Consider the following 17,796-nt stretch of genomic DNA (forward strand, 5'->3'; position numbering starts at 1 on the left):
AGGGCAGCCTGAGTGCTCCCTAGCGGCACATTGTTAAGCAAACGAAGCGCTCCACCTAAGAAAGTACCAAAGTTTTATTGTGGTCATTGTTTTGTCATTTTGCTCAAGTACTTGCAAAAGACTTTTTGGCTCCTGCTACAGTCAATTTGCCACTCGCCCACTTCTATTTGGGAGATAATGTTGTATTTGTTTGGGGTGGTGTTTTTTCTTTTGAAGACCAATAGCCAACAGAGTCGAGAAGGAAAAAAAATAGTTTGTGAAGCAAAGAAGCTTTTAAAATATCCACAAAAAAAGACTAAATCCAGAGGGCAACAGAAGCCTCCGCAGACAATAATCTCATTCGAGCAGGACACGAGTCTCATTTCTCCTCGCTTTGCTTCCTTTAACTTCCGTGGGGGAAAAAAAAAAAAAAAAAAAAAAAAAAAAAAAAAAAAAAAAAAGTGGGAAGGGGGAGAATTAATTTCCATGGTGTGGTTTCATGGCTAGTCCGAAACTTTCTGCGAATAGGACGGTAGCCTCTTTGATTTCACTGGCCACTTTCCTCTCCGCTGGCAGGCAGAGGCGCGGGGGCTAGCGGCGGCCCGCAGGCAGACAGGCAGGGCCCACTGCCCCCACCTCGCCGGGGCTCGGCAAGTCGAAGAAACCTTTTTTGTCGTTAATTTTTTTTTTCTCCCTTGCTCGTGGGTCCCTTCTACCTGTGTCCATCGCTGCAGGTTGTTGTGCTGGCGAGCAATTGGGCTGTTGTTGATATGCTAATGAGGCGATTAGACTGTGGGTAAAGAGCTGGAAAAGGGAAAAGTTTCCACCATTAGAGGGAGATCTCCGAGCGCGGACGGGAGCGCTGCCGAGCCTCCGCCAGCCGCGCTCCCCACGCCGCCCGGCACCGCCACCGTAGGGAGAGGCAAGGCAGGGAGAACCAAATCCTCTCTCTCACGCCAATCCATGAAAATGCTTTGGAAACTGACGGATAATATCAAGTATGAGGAATGTGAGGTAAGCGCTTCCCCCGGGCCCGGGCAAAGCCCCGGCCGCGCAGCTACAAGCGGGAGCCTTCAGCATCCCTCCGTCTCTCAATTTCGTTTAGGAAAACTTCTGCTCCGTCGTCAGGCTTCCTTGCTGTCCTGCAGCCGGAGAGGGGCTGGGGTCCTTCCCCAGGAACTTCGGGGCTTGTGGAAACACGGCTTTGTCGGAAGTGTATGAGGAAAGGCAAACAGGATCCAGAAGCAGCCTGGTCTATAGGTAGATCTTCCGTAGATAAGGCTCTTGTAGGATGCTACACTCATCCATATGGATGGATGGATAGATGGATGGATGGATAGGCGGCTGGCTGAATGAATGGACAGATGAATGAATGAGAGGGCCAAGAGACAAAGGGAAGAGAATTATTCTTGCACTCTAGGTACCCGAGGCATCCAAATAAATTGGCTCAGGACCGACGCTTAAATGCAGCCTTTTCGATATATCTGCGGGTTCATTATACCGAGCTGCACAAATTTACAGGGGTTAGCTGCCTAAATGAAATAATGGGTTTTGGGAGCAGTGTTCCCCCAGCCTCCTAATTTTCAGGGCCACATTCCCACGGGTTTGAGACAGTAATTTAACCGCTTGGGAAAAAATAAATAAAATCCACCTCATTCGGTTTTGGAGCCGTTCAGCACAGATTGTGTGCGCGCATCTCTCTCTGTGCCTGTATGTGCATCCATATTTTTACAAAGAGGCGAGTGTCTTTTAATCTGACAAAAAGGAGAAGAAGAAGAAAAAGAAGAGCGATGCCCAGGACCCATACCTAGTCTCAAACCAACGAATATTACTGTCACCCGTTTCGAAAAAGTTGCTTGTGCAGTGGGTTCAAACCGCGCAATAAAAGACTCTACTTTTGCAAGTGAACGCTGTTATTTGGTCCTGACCCACGCGGGAAGATCCCCTCAGCCTCGGCGGAACCTTGCCGACATGCATCTCTGGGTCGAAGGGGGCACTCTCCCGTCCGACCCTGACTCTGTTTTGGGTGATGCTGTAGTTTAGGAAAGGGACTGAGGATTCGGCAGGCTCAGCGCCGACTAAGTGATTTGGTGATCTAGTCCCTGATCGAGGAGTTTGGGATGAAGCTGTCTCCCGATGCGGGAGCTGAGCTTTAGATCCACTCGCCGGCGCGTGCTTGATTTCTATGAATGAGGTGTCGGGTGTTGGAGTCTGTGGGTTGTGTAGTGTTTTTGAAATTATTGTTTTAGTTGGCTGATTTTTAGTTTCATTATTTTTTAGTTGGCTAATTTTTTTTTGGTTGGGGTTTTTTGCTCTTTTGGATTTTTAAATTTTTTTTTCAACCCGGAAAAAAGACACATACTCCTCAGCTGCATTTCGGGTGGAAAGCGTCTCTTCCCCCTCCCTCCCCTCAGGACCGGTCTTCCAGTTTGCACACGTGTGAGCGTGTGGATTTAATCGCAAATGGCTTTTGTTGCCTTGCGTTAATGGGACCTTGGCACCGAGGTGTCACAAACACGGAGAGAGCAGCAGCCGCCTCTCGAACCGGCCAGATTTTGTGCGTACGTGTGGAGTTGGCTCTCCGTGTTTACCTCGGGAGCGGATGCGAGAACACTTTTAAGAGAGGATGGAAAAGAGGGTGGCTGTACCCTTCGGGGGGTAGAACCTGCCTTAAAATTATATAAAAAAAAAAAAAAAAAAAAAGAGAGAGAGAGAGAATGGGAAGAAAAAACCCCCAAAGATAAGCCCAGAAAAAGGGCATAAAAGCCCGGCCAGCCGCGCTCAGCGCCCGGGGCGGCCGGAGCGCCGGGGGGTCGGGGCGGCGGGCGGAGCGTGGGGCCGGGCGCCGGCGGCGCGCCGGCTGCGGCGGGGCAGCGGCGGCGGCGAGCGGAGCGGTGCCTGCTTTAAGGGAGTTGTTTGGGAGTTGCACAGCCAGTCCGACGGGTTGCGCCGGAGCCCCGGCTTGTCTGGGCCGGGAGAAGCGCTCGCCTTGCCTCTTTTCCCGACTCCCGCTCCCCACCGCGTTCCTCCCGCCCTCCTTCCCTCCCCGCCTTGCTGCCTCCTGCCTTTTTCCTCCGTCTCTTCCCGGATCCTCCGAGAGGGGGGCCGCGGGGAGCCCGGCGGATGCTCCTTGGGCTCCCCAGCCCCCCCGCCCCGGGCGCCCGCTGGTCTCGGCGTTGGGCTCGAACCGAAGGAAGAGGAGGAGGAGGAGGAGGGCTGACACCCAGAGGGGGAGACACCCAAAAAAACTTTCCCAGCCGGTTTCCGGGACGTGGGGCACGGAGGCGAGCTTGCTCGGCGGCGCGGGGCGGCCGCCGCGGGGGCAGCGGCGAGGGGAGCCCCTCGGCGGGGCGCCGTCGAGGCATGGACGGGGCGGCGGCGGCGGGCGGTCCCGCGGAGCCCACCCCGCGCAAAGGCGGCGGCGGTGCGGCCGAGGGCAGCAAGAACCAAGCGGGAAGCGAGCAGCCGCTCTTCTCCCTGGGCTTTGAGGCCGGCTACGCGCAGCAGCCGCAGCCCGAGGTGCGCCCGCGAAGGACTGCGGGGCTGGGGACATGGGGGGGGCGGCAGCCGGGGGGAAGGGAAGGGAAGGTGAGGAAGGATGAGGGGGGAGATCCCGCGCCCCCTCCCCTCTCTCCTTCTGCCCGTCTCTCCCACTCCCTCCCCGCCCCCCCCCCTTTCTGCACCCCCCTCCTGGCTCCCACCCTCTCCCTCTCTCCGGATCTCTTTCTCTTTCACTTTTGCATGCCCTGCAACCTTTTAAAATGTTGCCCCTTTCCTGTGATTCGTCAGACGCAGCAGCATGTGCCCCCTCTCTCTCTCCCGCTCCCTCTCTCTCCCTTTTTGTCTCTCTCTCCCTCTCCCTCTCCCCCATCTCTGATTAGATACACTGATTCTTCATTCAATGGACGTCATTTAGAACAGGCTCTGCCTTGAGTTGCCTTCTCGCTTCACGCTCGATTTCCAGCCATTCTTCCCTTATTAAGTGTTCGTGTAATATTAATAGTCATGAATATCTGCTATTAGGAGTCTCCAGGAAGGCAGCAGATCTGTTATTAGGAGCTCAAGTGAAGCAGCAGCTAAGTCAAAGGAGGAAAAGAAAGAGTCAGAGGGAAAAAAAAGGATTAAGAAAGAAACACACACACGCTAAAAAAAAAAAAAAAAAAAAAAGCGCAAAACAAACAAACAAAAACCCAAAAAAAAAAAAAAAAAAGAGAAAAGAAAAAAGCAACCAACTTTGACTCCTCACACCGCGCCAGGATAGAGAGCTCGCCTTGGGAACACCCGATGAAGGGCAGCAGAGATCGGTGCAAGTTCTGATGGATTATCGTGGCGCGCCCGCGGTGCAGGAGCAGCCCCGGCTCCCCGGTCCTGCCGCCCGCGCCTAGCGCCGGGCTCCGGCCGCGCTCCCTCCGCGCCCGCTCCGCGCCCGCACCCGCGGGGCTCCGCCGGGGGCTGCGCGCTTCGCCGGTCCCTTTCCTCTGGCTTTTTGTTATTTTTTCTACCTTGGCTTGTAACCCCCGACTCTTCGCAGATGTTAGTGCACAGTTTTTCGGCTATGGTGAGTTGCTTCACGTTTCTCTCGGAGGGGGTTCGGTGCGCGCTGGGTGTTGCTATTGTTGTCGGCGGTGGCAGTGGGGGTTTCGCACCCAGCTTTCTGGAGAGGGCTTTATTTCCTTTTCTCCATTTTTATAAATTCGGTGGTTTACGTTTTTTCCCCTACTCTTTATTTTTCTTTTCTTCCCTCCCCCTCCCCCCCCTTTTATTTATTTTTTTTTTTGTCTGCTTCGAGCGCACGCCTTTGCTTGGACCTTACCGCTTCGATTCCTTCACCTTGCCACCTGCAAACGTAGCATTTTCGCTTTCTCGTTTCCCTGATTCGGGACCGATGTTCTTTCCTTCGAATCCTCCTCCGTGGAGGCCATTCCTTTTACCCCAGACGTTCATGTGGGCTTTTCTGCCCGGTCTCGAAAGCCGGCAGAGCCGTGCCGAAGCTCCCGGGCTCATTTCGATGCCGCTCGCCCGTCGGGGCGGCGGCGCTTCCCCCGGCTGCCTGCCGCATTCCTCCGCTTCCCCGGCGGCCGGGCCGCCGCTGCCCGCTCCGCTCCCAAATCGCACGCTGGCGAGCCCGGGGTTCTGCCGGGCACCTGGGGTTCGGCTCTCCCCGTAGGCGGGGGACCACGGCAGTGCTCTCTCCTTGAAACATTTCTAAAACTCTAAGGGTCAACTACCCGTTTGTTTGGAGCCTATTTCGGCGTTTTCTGGTAACAAAATGGCAGTGGGTTTGGGTTTTCCAGGGTTTTCTTGGGACGCGATCGGTAATGTCAGCGACAGTATTTATCTCGGTTCTGTTAAGAGCCAGAGGAAGGATTTTGGGTTGTGGCAGAATTATTATTTCAATAATGCTCGCTTGTGAATTATTCTTTTTATTTGTGGGAAATACCTGCTCCTGAAATGCCGGGGCACGATCTGTTGTGAATCCACGCTGTATCGCCGCAATGTTTTATTAATTATTATAAGCTGTCCTGTTGTAATTATTGCTATTATGGCTTTTATCATTATTGCCGTTATTATTGGTTTTTTAAAAAACGAGACTGCCTCTTAATTATTTGGGAAGGGAAATCAGAGGCAGAGAGGTTCCAAATCTGCTGTTCTCCGCCTCGGAGACGATGATTTGCCCCTCGTTGCCCTATAGATGAAATTTTCAAGGCGATTTTGAGGAAAATAAGCTTGATATTATCTTTGTTTTTCTTTTCTCCTTTCCCCTCCCCCTCCTCTGCCCCCTCCACCCCCCAACCCTCCTTCCCCCCCCCCCCCGCTCCCGTTCCCCATCTCAGGAGCGCCACGACAGTACCAGCAACGGGACAGCCCGGTTACCCCAGCTGGGGACCGTGGGTCAGTCTCCCTACACCAGCGCCCCACCGCTCTCCCACACCCCCAACGCCGACTTCCAGCCCCCTTACTTCCCCCCCCCTTACCAGCCCATCTACCCCCAGTCTCAGGACCCCTACTCCCACGTGAACGACCCGTACAGCCTCAACCCCCTCCATGCCCAGCCACAGCCCCAGCACCCAGGATGGCCGGGACAGAGGCAGAGCCAGGAGACGGGGCTGCTCCACACGCACCGGGGTTTGCCCCACCAGCTCTCGGGGCTCGACCCACGCAGGGACTACCGGCGGCACGACGACCTGCTGCATGCCCCGCACGGGCTGGGCTCGGGGCTGGCCGACCTACCCCTCCACTCCATCCCCCACGCCATCGAGGACGTGCCGGTAAGCCAAGGGGCCACCCCGGGGCCCACTCGTCCCTCTTACCGCGGGAGCTCAGAGTCGGGGGGGGAGAAGGAGGGAGCGGGAGGAACACCCCCCACTCCCCGCCCTCCCCCCCCCCCCAAAAAAAAAAAAAAAAGGAGGAAGGGAAGTAGAGAACTCCCCCCCCCCCGCCCCCCAGGGAAAAGTGAAGCCCCCACCTAGAACAAAAGGTTCTTGCAGCTCGTCCCTGCGCGAGTCTCCCCGCTAACTTGCCCACTAAAATATAAATAAATCAAATTACTGTCATCGTTAACAATATCTTTCCTTCTCAATGACAATAAGCTGTTACGATTGGAAGAATGTATAATATTACCACAGGGCCGTGCATTTGGGGATTTCTTACTGCCTTGGGAAAGACACGAGTCTGAAATGCCTGTGAGGACCTTTAACGAGATCTCACAAATGTAAAAGGGGGTGTGGGGGGGAAGTGGGTGAAAGTGGCCTAAGAAGGAAAAATTGGTTTCCTGTGATTACAGGATTGGCATATGGAATAACCACATCCAAAGTTATAAGAGGGTATGGGCAGATCCTCTTCTCTAAAGGAATTAATTGACAAATCAGGGAAGAGGCATACTAAAATGCTGCCGCCTTCTTTAGTAGCGGTGCAAAGGGATGACCTCATAAATCATTACCTATAGGTTATCGAATTCGAGTCAGACCTGCTACACCCTATATTAAATCAAATGTTGGGAGCCTATTGGAGGATGCATTATTTGGGGGACCTAATTCTATTATCGATGAGTACAGACTTTAAAAATGATTTCTAATTAAGCATGACATTAGTGCACAGGCTACTTAAAAGGCAAGCCAGGGCTATTGTTCAGTTAGGAAAGTGGCCTTATGCAACATGATAGGTCATGATCAAAGTTCATCTTTCTGCGTTTCTCCCTGAAAATGGAATTAGAACATGGCAATAAATTTATTAAAGCCCACAGAGATCATGCTGAGGGACTGAAGCTGCTCGACTTGCAGGAGGAAAGAGGAGGAGGGAACTGTGGTATCTGGATGTGATTTTTGCTGAAATGCCATCCCAAATTACAGGATCAAATATTACAACAATATATTCGCTGACAGTTTAATGAGTACAGTTTCGTGTTGCAAGGATAATGTTCAGATGAACTTACCTATTTTTGGGGGTCATTTTGAAATCTTTTGTAAATTATACTCAGAGAAAATAGTGAATTTATTACAGCCCTCATCTGGCTAAATTAGCCACAGAAAATTGCTGGTTGTGTTTAGCAGTTTTGCAATAAACGCATACGTTTTCCAAAGTGGAGGATTTAGTAAGCAATTTGGATCCGTTAAAAGCAGGTCGACTCTTTAAACTTGATATAAAATAACATGGAGGCAATCGTAAGAATAAACTAATTTGTTGACTGCATGCCCCTGATTGCTGTAGGAAAACATGACCTAAAATATTCTCTTGAATTCTGCCTCTCCTTAGTTGTGCTCCATGGCAGTGGGCTGATTCAAGAAGCCTCCTCTTCAGATCTATGAATTAATAGCACTGCTATACTTCGTGAAAACCAAATGCCATCTGGTTTAAATCCTTGTGCCAATCTAGCAATTTTTTTTTTTTCTCTGTAAGACTGAAACAGAAGGCTTCATGAAGTAGAGTATAAAATAAGAGGGTGCATCTTTTAGGTATATTTTATCTGCTTTAAAAAAAATCTGTTACAGAAATCTGAGCTGAGAGGATAATTTTTAAATTTTTCTGTTGCTGCAACAGTTAACCTTTAATAAAAACGACTGCTAAATATTTAAGAAAGTCAAATAGATGGTGAAAATTATTTAATCGTAAATATCTCTGTGGGATTTTAAACTTAACAGTCCTCCCTGTACGGAATATGTGTAGAAATAACACAAATAAAAGTATTATGCCACACTACATTTACTTTATGGGTTTAAGGGTGCATGCATAAAGGGATCATATTTCCCCATATAGTTAAAACACAAGAACTGCAGCAGTAGTCATTTCTGAACATTTCTCAATTTAATTATACTTAAATCCAGAAGCACTTTAGGCAAGTTACAAATGAGAGCATTGAGTATAATAAAACCTGTAATAAAGCAACTTAGTACCATCCACCCGGAATCATTGAGATCAGGCACAATTAACAGGAGCATAAATCCAAGACAGAATGGAAAATGTTAGAATCAGTATTATTGTTGGACAAAGACTAGAGAAGGAAGTAATAGTTTTTTAAATGGTAATGCCTGGGTTTTGTAACGATTGCGAAATCTTCTATCTCAGCAGCACTGGTGTTAATTTGTAAACACAGCCAGACATTATATTGCCTGTCAGTTTTTGGAATTAGAAAACATGATTTCATTTGACTTTCTAATCACGTCGTGACTCCGCCGCGCGAACCCCAGCTATAGCCGCGCCCGCGGAACCTGCGAGGGGACAATAGTGGGGGCGCCCACCGGCCCCACGCCGCTCCGCGCTCCTTTGTGCCTTCCCTCCCGCGGGCGCGGAGACGGAGCGGGCTCAGCGGCGGGGAAGGGCTGGGCCGGGCCGGGGCTGCTTCCCGGGGAGGAGGGAAGGGACGGGAGGAGGGAGCCCTCAGCAGCATAAGGCCACTCGGGCCCCGGGGGTGTGTGAGTGATTTATTATTTTTCTTGGGGATCGGGGGAAGAACTGGGAGGGATGCAGGATTCCTCTCGATAAAGGAAACCTCCCCCAAATCTCTTTACTCCCTTGTCCCTCCACAACCCCTTTCCGTGCAGGATCTGTTTTTCCCTCCCCACGCCGTGCCCAGGAATGGGGGGAGCACAAAACTTCTTCACCCCATCCCACCTCGGCCCTCCCTGCCTTTTGTTGTGGTTGTACACTGACATCCCTGCCTGTTCCTTTTGTTGCAGCACGTAGAAGACCCCGGTATTAACATCCCAGATCAAACTGTAATTAAGAAAGGTAAGCTGCTTCCTTGCGCATACCAAACATGTCGTCACAGGCTGGGGACTGCTCGAAGGGAGGACTTACCCGGCCTCCCCCCTCTCCCCTCCAGCCCCCCGGCCCCGGGCTCCTTCCTCTGGCATGTACTGTCGGCCGAAAGGTTGGAAGCAAAGAAAAACGGGCGATGTGGGTTGAAATCCGCCCTCTTACATGGCCACGTTTGCCGGGTATTTTAATTATTATTGTTGTTAACGAGGCAAAATGTTAGCAGATGATCTAGAAAATCCAAGCTGGTTTTTTAGTGCGTTAGCGAACAATTGGGATTCATGGTTTGCCCCGCGCATCTGGCTGAGTGGAGGGCTTGAGTCGTTGTTGGTAAACTGGAGCTGTGAAAGCGAAATCGTTGTTCCCCTCCTTCGGGTTTTCTTATTTAAATCACGCCGGTGATGAGGTGGACTGGTGGAGAACAAGGGGCGAGTTTCTGGAAACTGATGTCTGTTGGTGGTTAGGGTGATTTGGTTTTCGTTGGCTTTGTGCGCTTGCTTCACTTGGATTTGGATTGAACTGCTTGGAAGTTGATACCCAAATCTTGCTAAATATTAATTGCAAATTTTCACTCGATTTTAATTTCCTGTCATTCTTTGGACGACTGAAGGATTGGGAAAGGTGGCACAGGGCATTTTGCAAATTAGGTTCTGGGTGGAAAGAGATGGGTTTTGTGTTTGGATGCTGTGTAGTGAGACGCTGTTGGAGTAAAACTGGTGGGGTAAGGCGCAGCTAGCTCCTGCCTGCTCTGAGGGATGCTATGGCTGCGTGGCCGCCTGGAATTTGGATACCCGGGCCATCACAGGAGAGAGGTGCTGAGTAGAGGCACTCTCCTCTCTAACCCTAATCGCTGTACAGCCAGCGAACCTGAAGTTTCATACCCCCCCCCACCCCCCGCCTGTAAAGCCTTTGTCACGTCAAATTAGATGTGCAAGGGATAAATCTTAAGAGATGCTCTTTCCAAGTCGACATGATAATTGGCTCTTTTATTAGTAATCTCAAGAGTTCGTTTAACTCCTGTTGTATCTATTAGCCTTCCCAGAGCTATTAATGTCACAAGTGATCTATCCAAAACGGAGAGAGCCCCCCGCTTGGTTGGACTGCGCCCGCCAAGCGGAGCGGGCTAAGGCAGAGGAGAAAGGGAAGGCGGCCGGGACCCGAGGCACCGAACGGCGGCACGGCTCGGCACGTCCCCGCCGGCCGCCGCCGGGCAGGGATCAAGCTGTATTTTGGGGTGCCGCTCCTCCGCTGCGTTACGGATTTTCCACGTCTCAATTTGTGCGCTGGCGGCGCCCCGGGGCTGCCCCACGCCTTGCCGGCCGCGCCGCTGCCCGGGCGCTGCCCGCCCGGCACGGCGGTACCGACGTGCGGCGCCCGGCGGCCGCGGCGCCCGACAGGGGCTGCGGGGCGCGCTGCGGGCTCTTTTCAATTTCCCCGCTGCGGGTCGAGGGATGCCCGGCTCTCTCCCTGCGCCTCCCGACGAGAAAGGGGAGGGGTGCCCCCGCTGCGTCCCCGCTGCCCCGCAGGCGGCGCGGGGCCGGGGCTGGCCGCTGAGAGCGGCTCGGCTGCTTCCCCCTCCCTCCCCGGCTCCCCGCCCGCTCCTCACCCTCACCTCCCTGCTCCTCCCTCCCTGCAGGCCCCGTGTCCCTCTCCAAGTCTAACAACAACGCCGTCTCCTCCATCCCCATCAACAAGGACGCGCTCTTCGGCGGGGTGGTGAACCCCAACGAGGTCTTCTGCTCGGTGCCGGGCCGCCTCTCGCTGCTCAGCTCCACCTCCAAGTACAAGGTCACGGTGGCGGAAGTGCAGAGACGCCTGTCGCCGCCCGAGTGCCTCAACGCCTCCCTGCTGGGCGGAGTGCTCCGGAGGTGAGGGGCGGGGGGACGCGGGAGGCGGGCTGCCGGGCGGGAGGCAGGCAGGGAGGGAGGGATGGAGGCAGGGAAGGCGGAGGACGAGCGCCCACGCGGGGCGGCGGCGCGGGGGGAGCGCGGCGGCCGCCGCTAGGGGGCGGGGCGCGCGCGGCGGAGGGCCCGGCGCTGTCGCCATGGCAACAGCCCCGCGCCCCGCCGTGAGCCCCTGCGTGTCCCTGTCCCTCCCGTGGCCATGGACACCCCCGCGGGCACACGCACACCCCCACGCACCCCCCAGGACAGACTCAGTGGCAGGCACCCTGCCGTGGGCTCCCACCCCGTGGCCTCACCCAGGCAATTAGGCAGTGCCCGGGCAGGGAATAACATACAGGATTAATTAAGGCAGCTCCCATCTCTGCAGCCCCGCTTAGCGCAGCTCTGCTGCCAAGGCACAGATGGGCCACGTAGGGTTTGGTGTGAGGGCAGCGATGCTCTGGGGCTGCTTGGCCCTGCAAATCGGCCTCTTCCCTTCGCGCCTGGGGAGAAGCTGCCCCTGTGACCATGGCGCCTTGGGGAGCTCAGGGAGACACCTCAGAGCTCTGTTTCAGCTCTGGGGCTGATCTAGTCCTTAGTGAGGGCCACTGTTCTCTAGACGTGGAAACATCAAAGTACCATCCCTATATATGGGATTCAGCTTTCAACAGCAGTTGGTCTTGAGCCTCCCACAGCCATGTATCCCATCCCTTGTGCCTAAACCCTTTATTCCCTTCCCTGGGAAAGGATGTGTTGGGGGCATGTGTGGGTGGGAGCCAGAGTAGGGGCAGGTGTTCCCCCAAGCCCCATTTCTCAACGCCTCTCTGTGTGGTGCAGGGCAAAGTCTAAAAACGGAGGGAGATCTCTGAGGGAGAAACTGGACAAAATAGGACTAAACCTGCCAGCCGGGAGGCGTAAAGCTGCTAATGTTACCTTGCTCACATCGCTCGTAGAGGGTAAGTGACTCAAAGAGCTGGGAGGGCTTGTTTGGAAAATGTGCCTGCTGCTTTTGCCAAATGGAAGAGAGCTAAACTAGCTGTTGGGTCGTTCGGGTTTTCTTTCTCCTTTCCTGGTGCTGCTCACTGGCATTTGGAAGGGCGTTATTTTCTGTGTCTTAAAGGAAGATCAGGTTAATAGCGTGCATTTGCTTTTTGTTATAACCTGAAACAGGTTTGTACGAGTCCTGCAGACTCAGCAAAGCGTTCTATTATTTATTTGCTTTTAAGTTTCCGAGCTAGATGTTTTCAGGGCCCCATCTTGCTCACTCATTCAAATGAGTAATCCCTCTGTGGAGTAAGCAGATCTCATTGGGAGCAGTATGGGAAGGGTCACTGTGAAGGAGGGTTGTGGGCTTATGAGCCCCATAAGAGACCGATGAGTATTGAGTTGGAAGTTACGGGCAGCAGAGCCTCTAATACTTCACTGCTGTTCTTCTGCCACAGGTGGACAACCAAGCAATTTTAAATGTCAGAGACTGCAGCTACTTTAAGTTTGTTCTCCCTCCCAGCCTGCAGCCACATAACAGTAAATCATTTAACTTTTCTGACATCTGCATTTGAGAAATGCGTGACCATTACTTCCTGAATTAATTTGGGAATCCTTGACCTCAGCCATGAATTAATGGTGTCCTGAAAGCCTCAAAGTTGCACCACTGCCAGCCCCCACTCCCTTTTGGTTCTCATTTTCAGAACACATGTTCCCTTGGATATATCATTCTCCTCTGCTTTGCTTTGGCTGGAAAAGGTGCAACTTTCTTTAATGCTTTGGGATGTCCTGTGCTGTCTGTACGGGGAGGTGGGAAGATCAAGAGTTTGTCGTCATTTAGTTTTGAAGCAGTGGCTGTGTCACACTGGCTGACACAAAGTATGCCTGGCGCCTGCGGATAGACCCCTCTTTCCCTTATTTCCCCTTACGTATGAGTTCGGTTGCGTTTCAGACTGGTTCAGTTTGTAAAATGCTTTTAAACTCAGCCTGAACTGTCCAGGTTCAGCTTAAGTTTGGTTGTGTAGGTGAGAATTTGTTTCGTTGTTGTGCTTCGTGTTCTGCGAGAAATGTTTCATGTTCAAAGGGACCGGGGAAAAAGAAGTGCTGTGTGATGATGCCAGGTGTCATTTTTTTAAACATCAGGATTAGTGACCAAACTGTATTTATACTGCGTGAGCATTACCATGTCTTCATGTTTCTGAAAAGGCTTTGCAAACTTGTAAAAAGTCTAGATTTGGTAGATGCTTAACATTATTTGTGATGTTAATGAATATGGAGAAGGTTTTATGGTAATCCATTGTTTCGTTTGGCTTTCATATACAATGGCTTTGAAAAGAATGATTAAAAAAAAAAACCAAAACCAGAGGCCTGATCTTCAGATAACTTAGTGATGGTGGCTAATTTTGGGGAGATGATAGTATAAACATTGCTGGGGCTTCAAGACCCGTAGCGATGAGGCAGTTTCTAGAGTACTGTTATTGTTTATGATCCGCTCCATTTTATGGAAACAAGCTCACTGGACTGAGGCTTTGAAGCTCTAATTGGCGCATGCGTTCTTCCGGAGCTAGAGCTAATGGCAGGAAGCCCTGCAGTAAAAACCAACTGGTTCAGGAAATTAAAACCAAAGATTTGAAAATCAACAAAACAGACAGACTCAGTGGAATGGCCCTAAAATTCTCATGGTTAATCGTTTGGGGGTGAACATATAATTATATGCGATCAAGTTAAATTTTAAACACTTAGCTGTTTAATGCATTTTATTTAGAAGAGCTCTAGGAGTAATTATGATCAATATTAATCATTGATGCATTGCAAAAGAATATAGAAATGTGGCTGAGGCAAACGCATTTTCAGAGTAAATAGCTGTGAATAAAATGTACATAAATGGCTCTATAGGTATGGAGATGTAAATCAAAGCACACATTCTAGGTGGATGGGGCCTGTCTGTCTAAAAGTATCTCTTAGTCAATGTGAATTTAAAAAAATTCTTATGTGAGATTTCACTCATAATAATTGTTATGAAAGTATGTATTTGCATTACCTTCAACTGAAGCAAGGAAAAATGCAAGATAAGATGTAATTAACATTTCTGGCCCTAACTTTTTCAAAGAGAAAATGTCCAAGCTTTTGAGAAGAAAAGCCAAGTAGAATGTAGTGGGTTTTTTGAGTTTTTTTTTCAAGTGGATTTTTGCTTCTCTCTGGTGTGTACTGATGAACTGTGTTTCTTTCCATCCCCGCCCGTGCCTCCCTATTCAGGAGAAGCAGTACATCTAGCTAGAGATTTTGGGTACGTTTGTGAGACAGAATTTCCTGCCAAAGCAGTAGCTGAATTTCTCAACCGACAACATTCCGATCCAAACGAGCAAGTCACAAGAAAAAACATGCTTCTAGCTACAAAGTAAGACATTTAACTTTCTGGCATGTTGCTTAGAAATGAGGGAGGGGGACAAACTCGAGTTTGGGGGTTTTATTTGTGAAGATATTTGTTTGCTGCATAACCAGTGGCTGATGGCTTTGTAAGTTGTGAGGGTGCGTGTTGGTCCTCCTGGTATAGGAGAACTCTACAGACCAGCTTGGTTTTCTCCAAATCAGTTTGCACAGATTACCTTGAATGCGAATTGTGCAAATTGAGGATGAATGTTTAGTTACATAAAAAGCATTCTTCAAAGCAAAACATCTTCTGGGCTTATTCACTTAGTTTATCAATTTAAGTAGAAGGGGAAGTCCTCTCATTGACAGTAAAATAAAACTGGCACATTAAACCGATTTCAGTTCATTAAAATCGGCAATGGTTCTTCCTGCCTAAGCAGTTGTGTTATGTAGCCAATACAGGGATGTTAAAAATATATTTTAAATGACAATCTGTATGCAGTTAAAATGCTAGTGGAGTTTATTGTTGATGGGGCTGCTTAGATTTCCAGGTGGTGTGTGAAAAGAAAATTATTGGTTTGGTATGTTTGCTGGAAATTAAAAGGGTTGTTTAGTAGCCCTTAATTACCAATGGAGGTGTCACCAAAGGGCACAGTGCCAGAGGACACAAGCAGGAGATGGGAGCTGCTTTATGGTTCTAAGACATTAATATGGGTTTTAGAATACAAACTGTTTCAACACACCTCTGAACTCTCTTGCTGTAAGGTGTGTTATTTCTCCAACCATTTGTGCAGTGAGTGGGTGATATAACCTATCTTCTGCATCATGCCCTCGTATCCTCCCTTCTCACCTCCCTGGAAGGAAATTTCCAGGTGCTGGTTAGCATCAGCCTTCCCCTCTGTGGAAAGGTCCCTTTGGATTTGGAAATAGAGATTTACATATATAAATGTTTCAGAATACCCTAGTTTAAATCCTCAGTTGCCGGCTCTGCCCTCACTCATTCTTCCTGACACACAGGTGTGTGTTTTAGCCTTGTGAAGGAAGAGGCCCATATCTCTCTCTGTTTCCCCCCAAAAAAAAGGAATCTTCTAATATATGGAAAAATCCCTTAACTTACCTTTGGATATCATAGCCTGTCTATTAAGCCTGCTCAGGAACTTAAAACTGTGTTTGTGCTCCAAACTGCAGCTGGACGGGGATGTGTGTTTGTGGAGAGTGTTGGGGATAACATGTAGAGAACGGTGGGGCAAGAGACATGTCTCCATGTTCCTGTTGCCTGCCTGTGTGTTGGATGGGGCTGGGGTGTAATGTGTGGTGTGCTGTTGTGTGTGCACACAAGGTGAAGGGAAGAGGTTTGTGTGTGCCAAGGAAGTGTGAGAATTGGGGATGGATGCATAGAGAGGAGAGGGAGAAAGGAGAGTGTGTGTGCTCAGGAGCAGGAGCCCCCTTGATCCAGGGGCTCGTGCAATCTAGCAGGGAGAATGCACAGGCTTTGCTGCCACCAGTGATGGTTCATTTCTCTCTCTCTCTCTTCCCTTTCCTCCCTCCCTCCCTCTGTCTCTCTGCTCCATTTGTGCTACAGACAGATCTGTAAAGAGTTCACCGACCTGCTGGCTCAGGACCGATCTCCCCTGGGGAACTCGCGGCCCAACCCCATTTTGGAGCCGGGCATCCAGAGCTGCCTGACCCACTTCAACCTCATCTCGCACGGCTTTGGGAGCCCGGCAGTATGTGCTGCCGTCACTGCCCTGCAGAACTATCTCACCGAGGCGCTCAAGGCCATGGACAAAATGTACCTCAGCAACAATCCCAACAGCCACACAGACAACAGCACCAAAAGCGGCGACAAAGAGGAGAAGCACCGAAAGTGAGGATCCCCCCCCCACACGCTCCTCTCCCTTCCCCCTCATAGCCCATTGATCCATTCATCTCCCTCCTCCCTCTCCCCGGCACCCAGCACCCCAGGCTACAGCAACAGAATGAGCGTCCTTCTGCCAGTCCTGTTCTCTGACTCTGCAGGACTGCTCTGCCCTCTCTCCACACCCCTTCCCAGCATCCACATTTCCATTTGCTCCTGCTTATATTCCCCCCTCTTCCCACTGCCACCATCGTTTTACCCCAGTTTGGAGCCTAAGAGAACAGAACAGGGGGACGGAGCCAGCAAAGAAAAAAGTTCTGTCTTGAGTTTGTGAACTTTTTTTTTAAATAAAACAAAAGGAGGAAAAAAAACCAACAAAAAATAAAACAAAAAAGAAAAGGACTTTTTTTTTTCTAAAAATATATTAAAAAATTAAAAAAAAAAAAAACAAACAAAAAGAAATAAATAATACTTAAAAATTCTATGAGCTTCACCGGACTGAATCACCACCTTCCCTTACATAAACTTCAGTTAAGATTGTAGCCATACTAAAAATGAAAAAAAACAGTGAAAAAATACAACAGCAACAGCAGACATACAAAAGGCAAAGAGGACTGATGACATTTTATCAGTATTGTGAATAAACTTGAACACAAAACACAAGCGGTTCCATGTCATATCTTCAGTTGTAGAACTTTTTCCTGTCCAAGGTAAAGCGACCAACTTGAACTTTCTATTGCAACACGATTCACGGTTATTATATAAGGGAATCAGTGTTCATGTATGTATATATTTATTTATGTGTAATTTAATGGGAATTGTAAATATGGTGAGTCTGTTTTAAGCCTTTTTTTATTTATCTGGTGATCTCGTTTACCTCTTGTTTAGTGGGTTTTAAATCTTCCCCTCTTAGTTCATCATGTGGTTCATGGTACTTATTTAGATATCAGAGGTTTTTTGGGGGTTTTTCTCTGGGATTCATCATTTTTAGCCCTATTGTAGCATGTTAAAAGCGACAATGAAGCAGCTGAACAAATAAAAAACCATTAATTTTTATATATAATTAGTATGACATTTAGTTTCTCATTGAAGATAAAATAATGTCATGTTGGACCCTGGCAAGGTTTTTAAACATGTTAGTGGTTTTACAACCCTTATGTGTTGTGGAAAATGAAAGAAGTTATTTTCATCCACTGTCCTTCTCCCGAAAGCACCAACAGAGCAATAAATTAATAATGTCTTTTAAAACAAAATTTAGCTTTACTTTCCTTTTTTTTCCTCCTCTTTTTTTTTTCCCTCCCTTTCTTTTGTTTTTATTTTTCTCCTTTTTTAAATTTTTTTTTTCCCAAAGAACTTCAAACATTCGGGACCACCTGGTATCCTGTATTTCCACTGGCCATATTGGAAGCAGTTATAGTTGTGTTGTATTGAGTTGTGCCGGCAGTAGTTTCCATGCCTATCAATGTATCA

At 49.6% G+C, this 17,796-nt stretch overlaps 1 protein-coding gene across 3 annotated transcripts; it reads left to right on the forward strand.

Annotated features, from left to right (window-relative positions):
* Window positions 1-818: 818 nt before the first annotated feature.
* Window positions 819-17,579, forward strand: TFAP2A (transcription factor AP-2 alpha). 3 transcript variants are annotated; one of them, XM_077785824.1, is made up of 7 exons: window positions 819-993; window positions 5,814-6,248; window positions 9,153-9,204; window positions 10,868-11,099; window positions 11,952-12,070; window positions 14,355-14,496; window positions 16,051-17,579. In XM_077785824.1, exons 1-7 carry the CDS (start codon window positions 943-945, stop codon window positions 16,337-16,339), a joined length of 1,320 nt encoding a protein of 439 aa, XP_077641950.1. In that variant the 5' UTR covers window positions 819-942; the 3' UTR covers window positions 16,340-17,579. The 3 variants fall into 3 exon arrangements, with proteins under 3 accessions (XP_077641950.1, XP_077641957.1, XP_077641954.1); XM_077785831.1 differs by lacking the exon at window positions 819-993 and adding an exon at window positions 3,103-3,498; XM_077785828.1 differs by lacking the exon at window positions 819-993 and adding an exon at window positions 4,364-4,537.
* The last annotated feature ends 217 nt before the right edge of the window (window positions 17,580-17,796 follow it).

The sequence above is a fragment of the Lonchura striata genome, chromosome 1 (assembly GCF_046129695.1).
Source record: "Lonchura striata isolate bLonStr1 chromosome 1, bLonStr1.mat, whole genome shotgun sequence".
Taxonomy (NCBI): domain Eukaryota; kingdom Metazoa; phylum Chordata; class Aves; order Passeriformes; family Estrildidae; genus Lonchura; species Lonchura striata.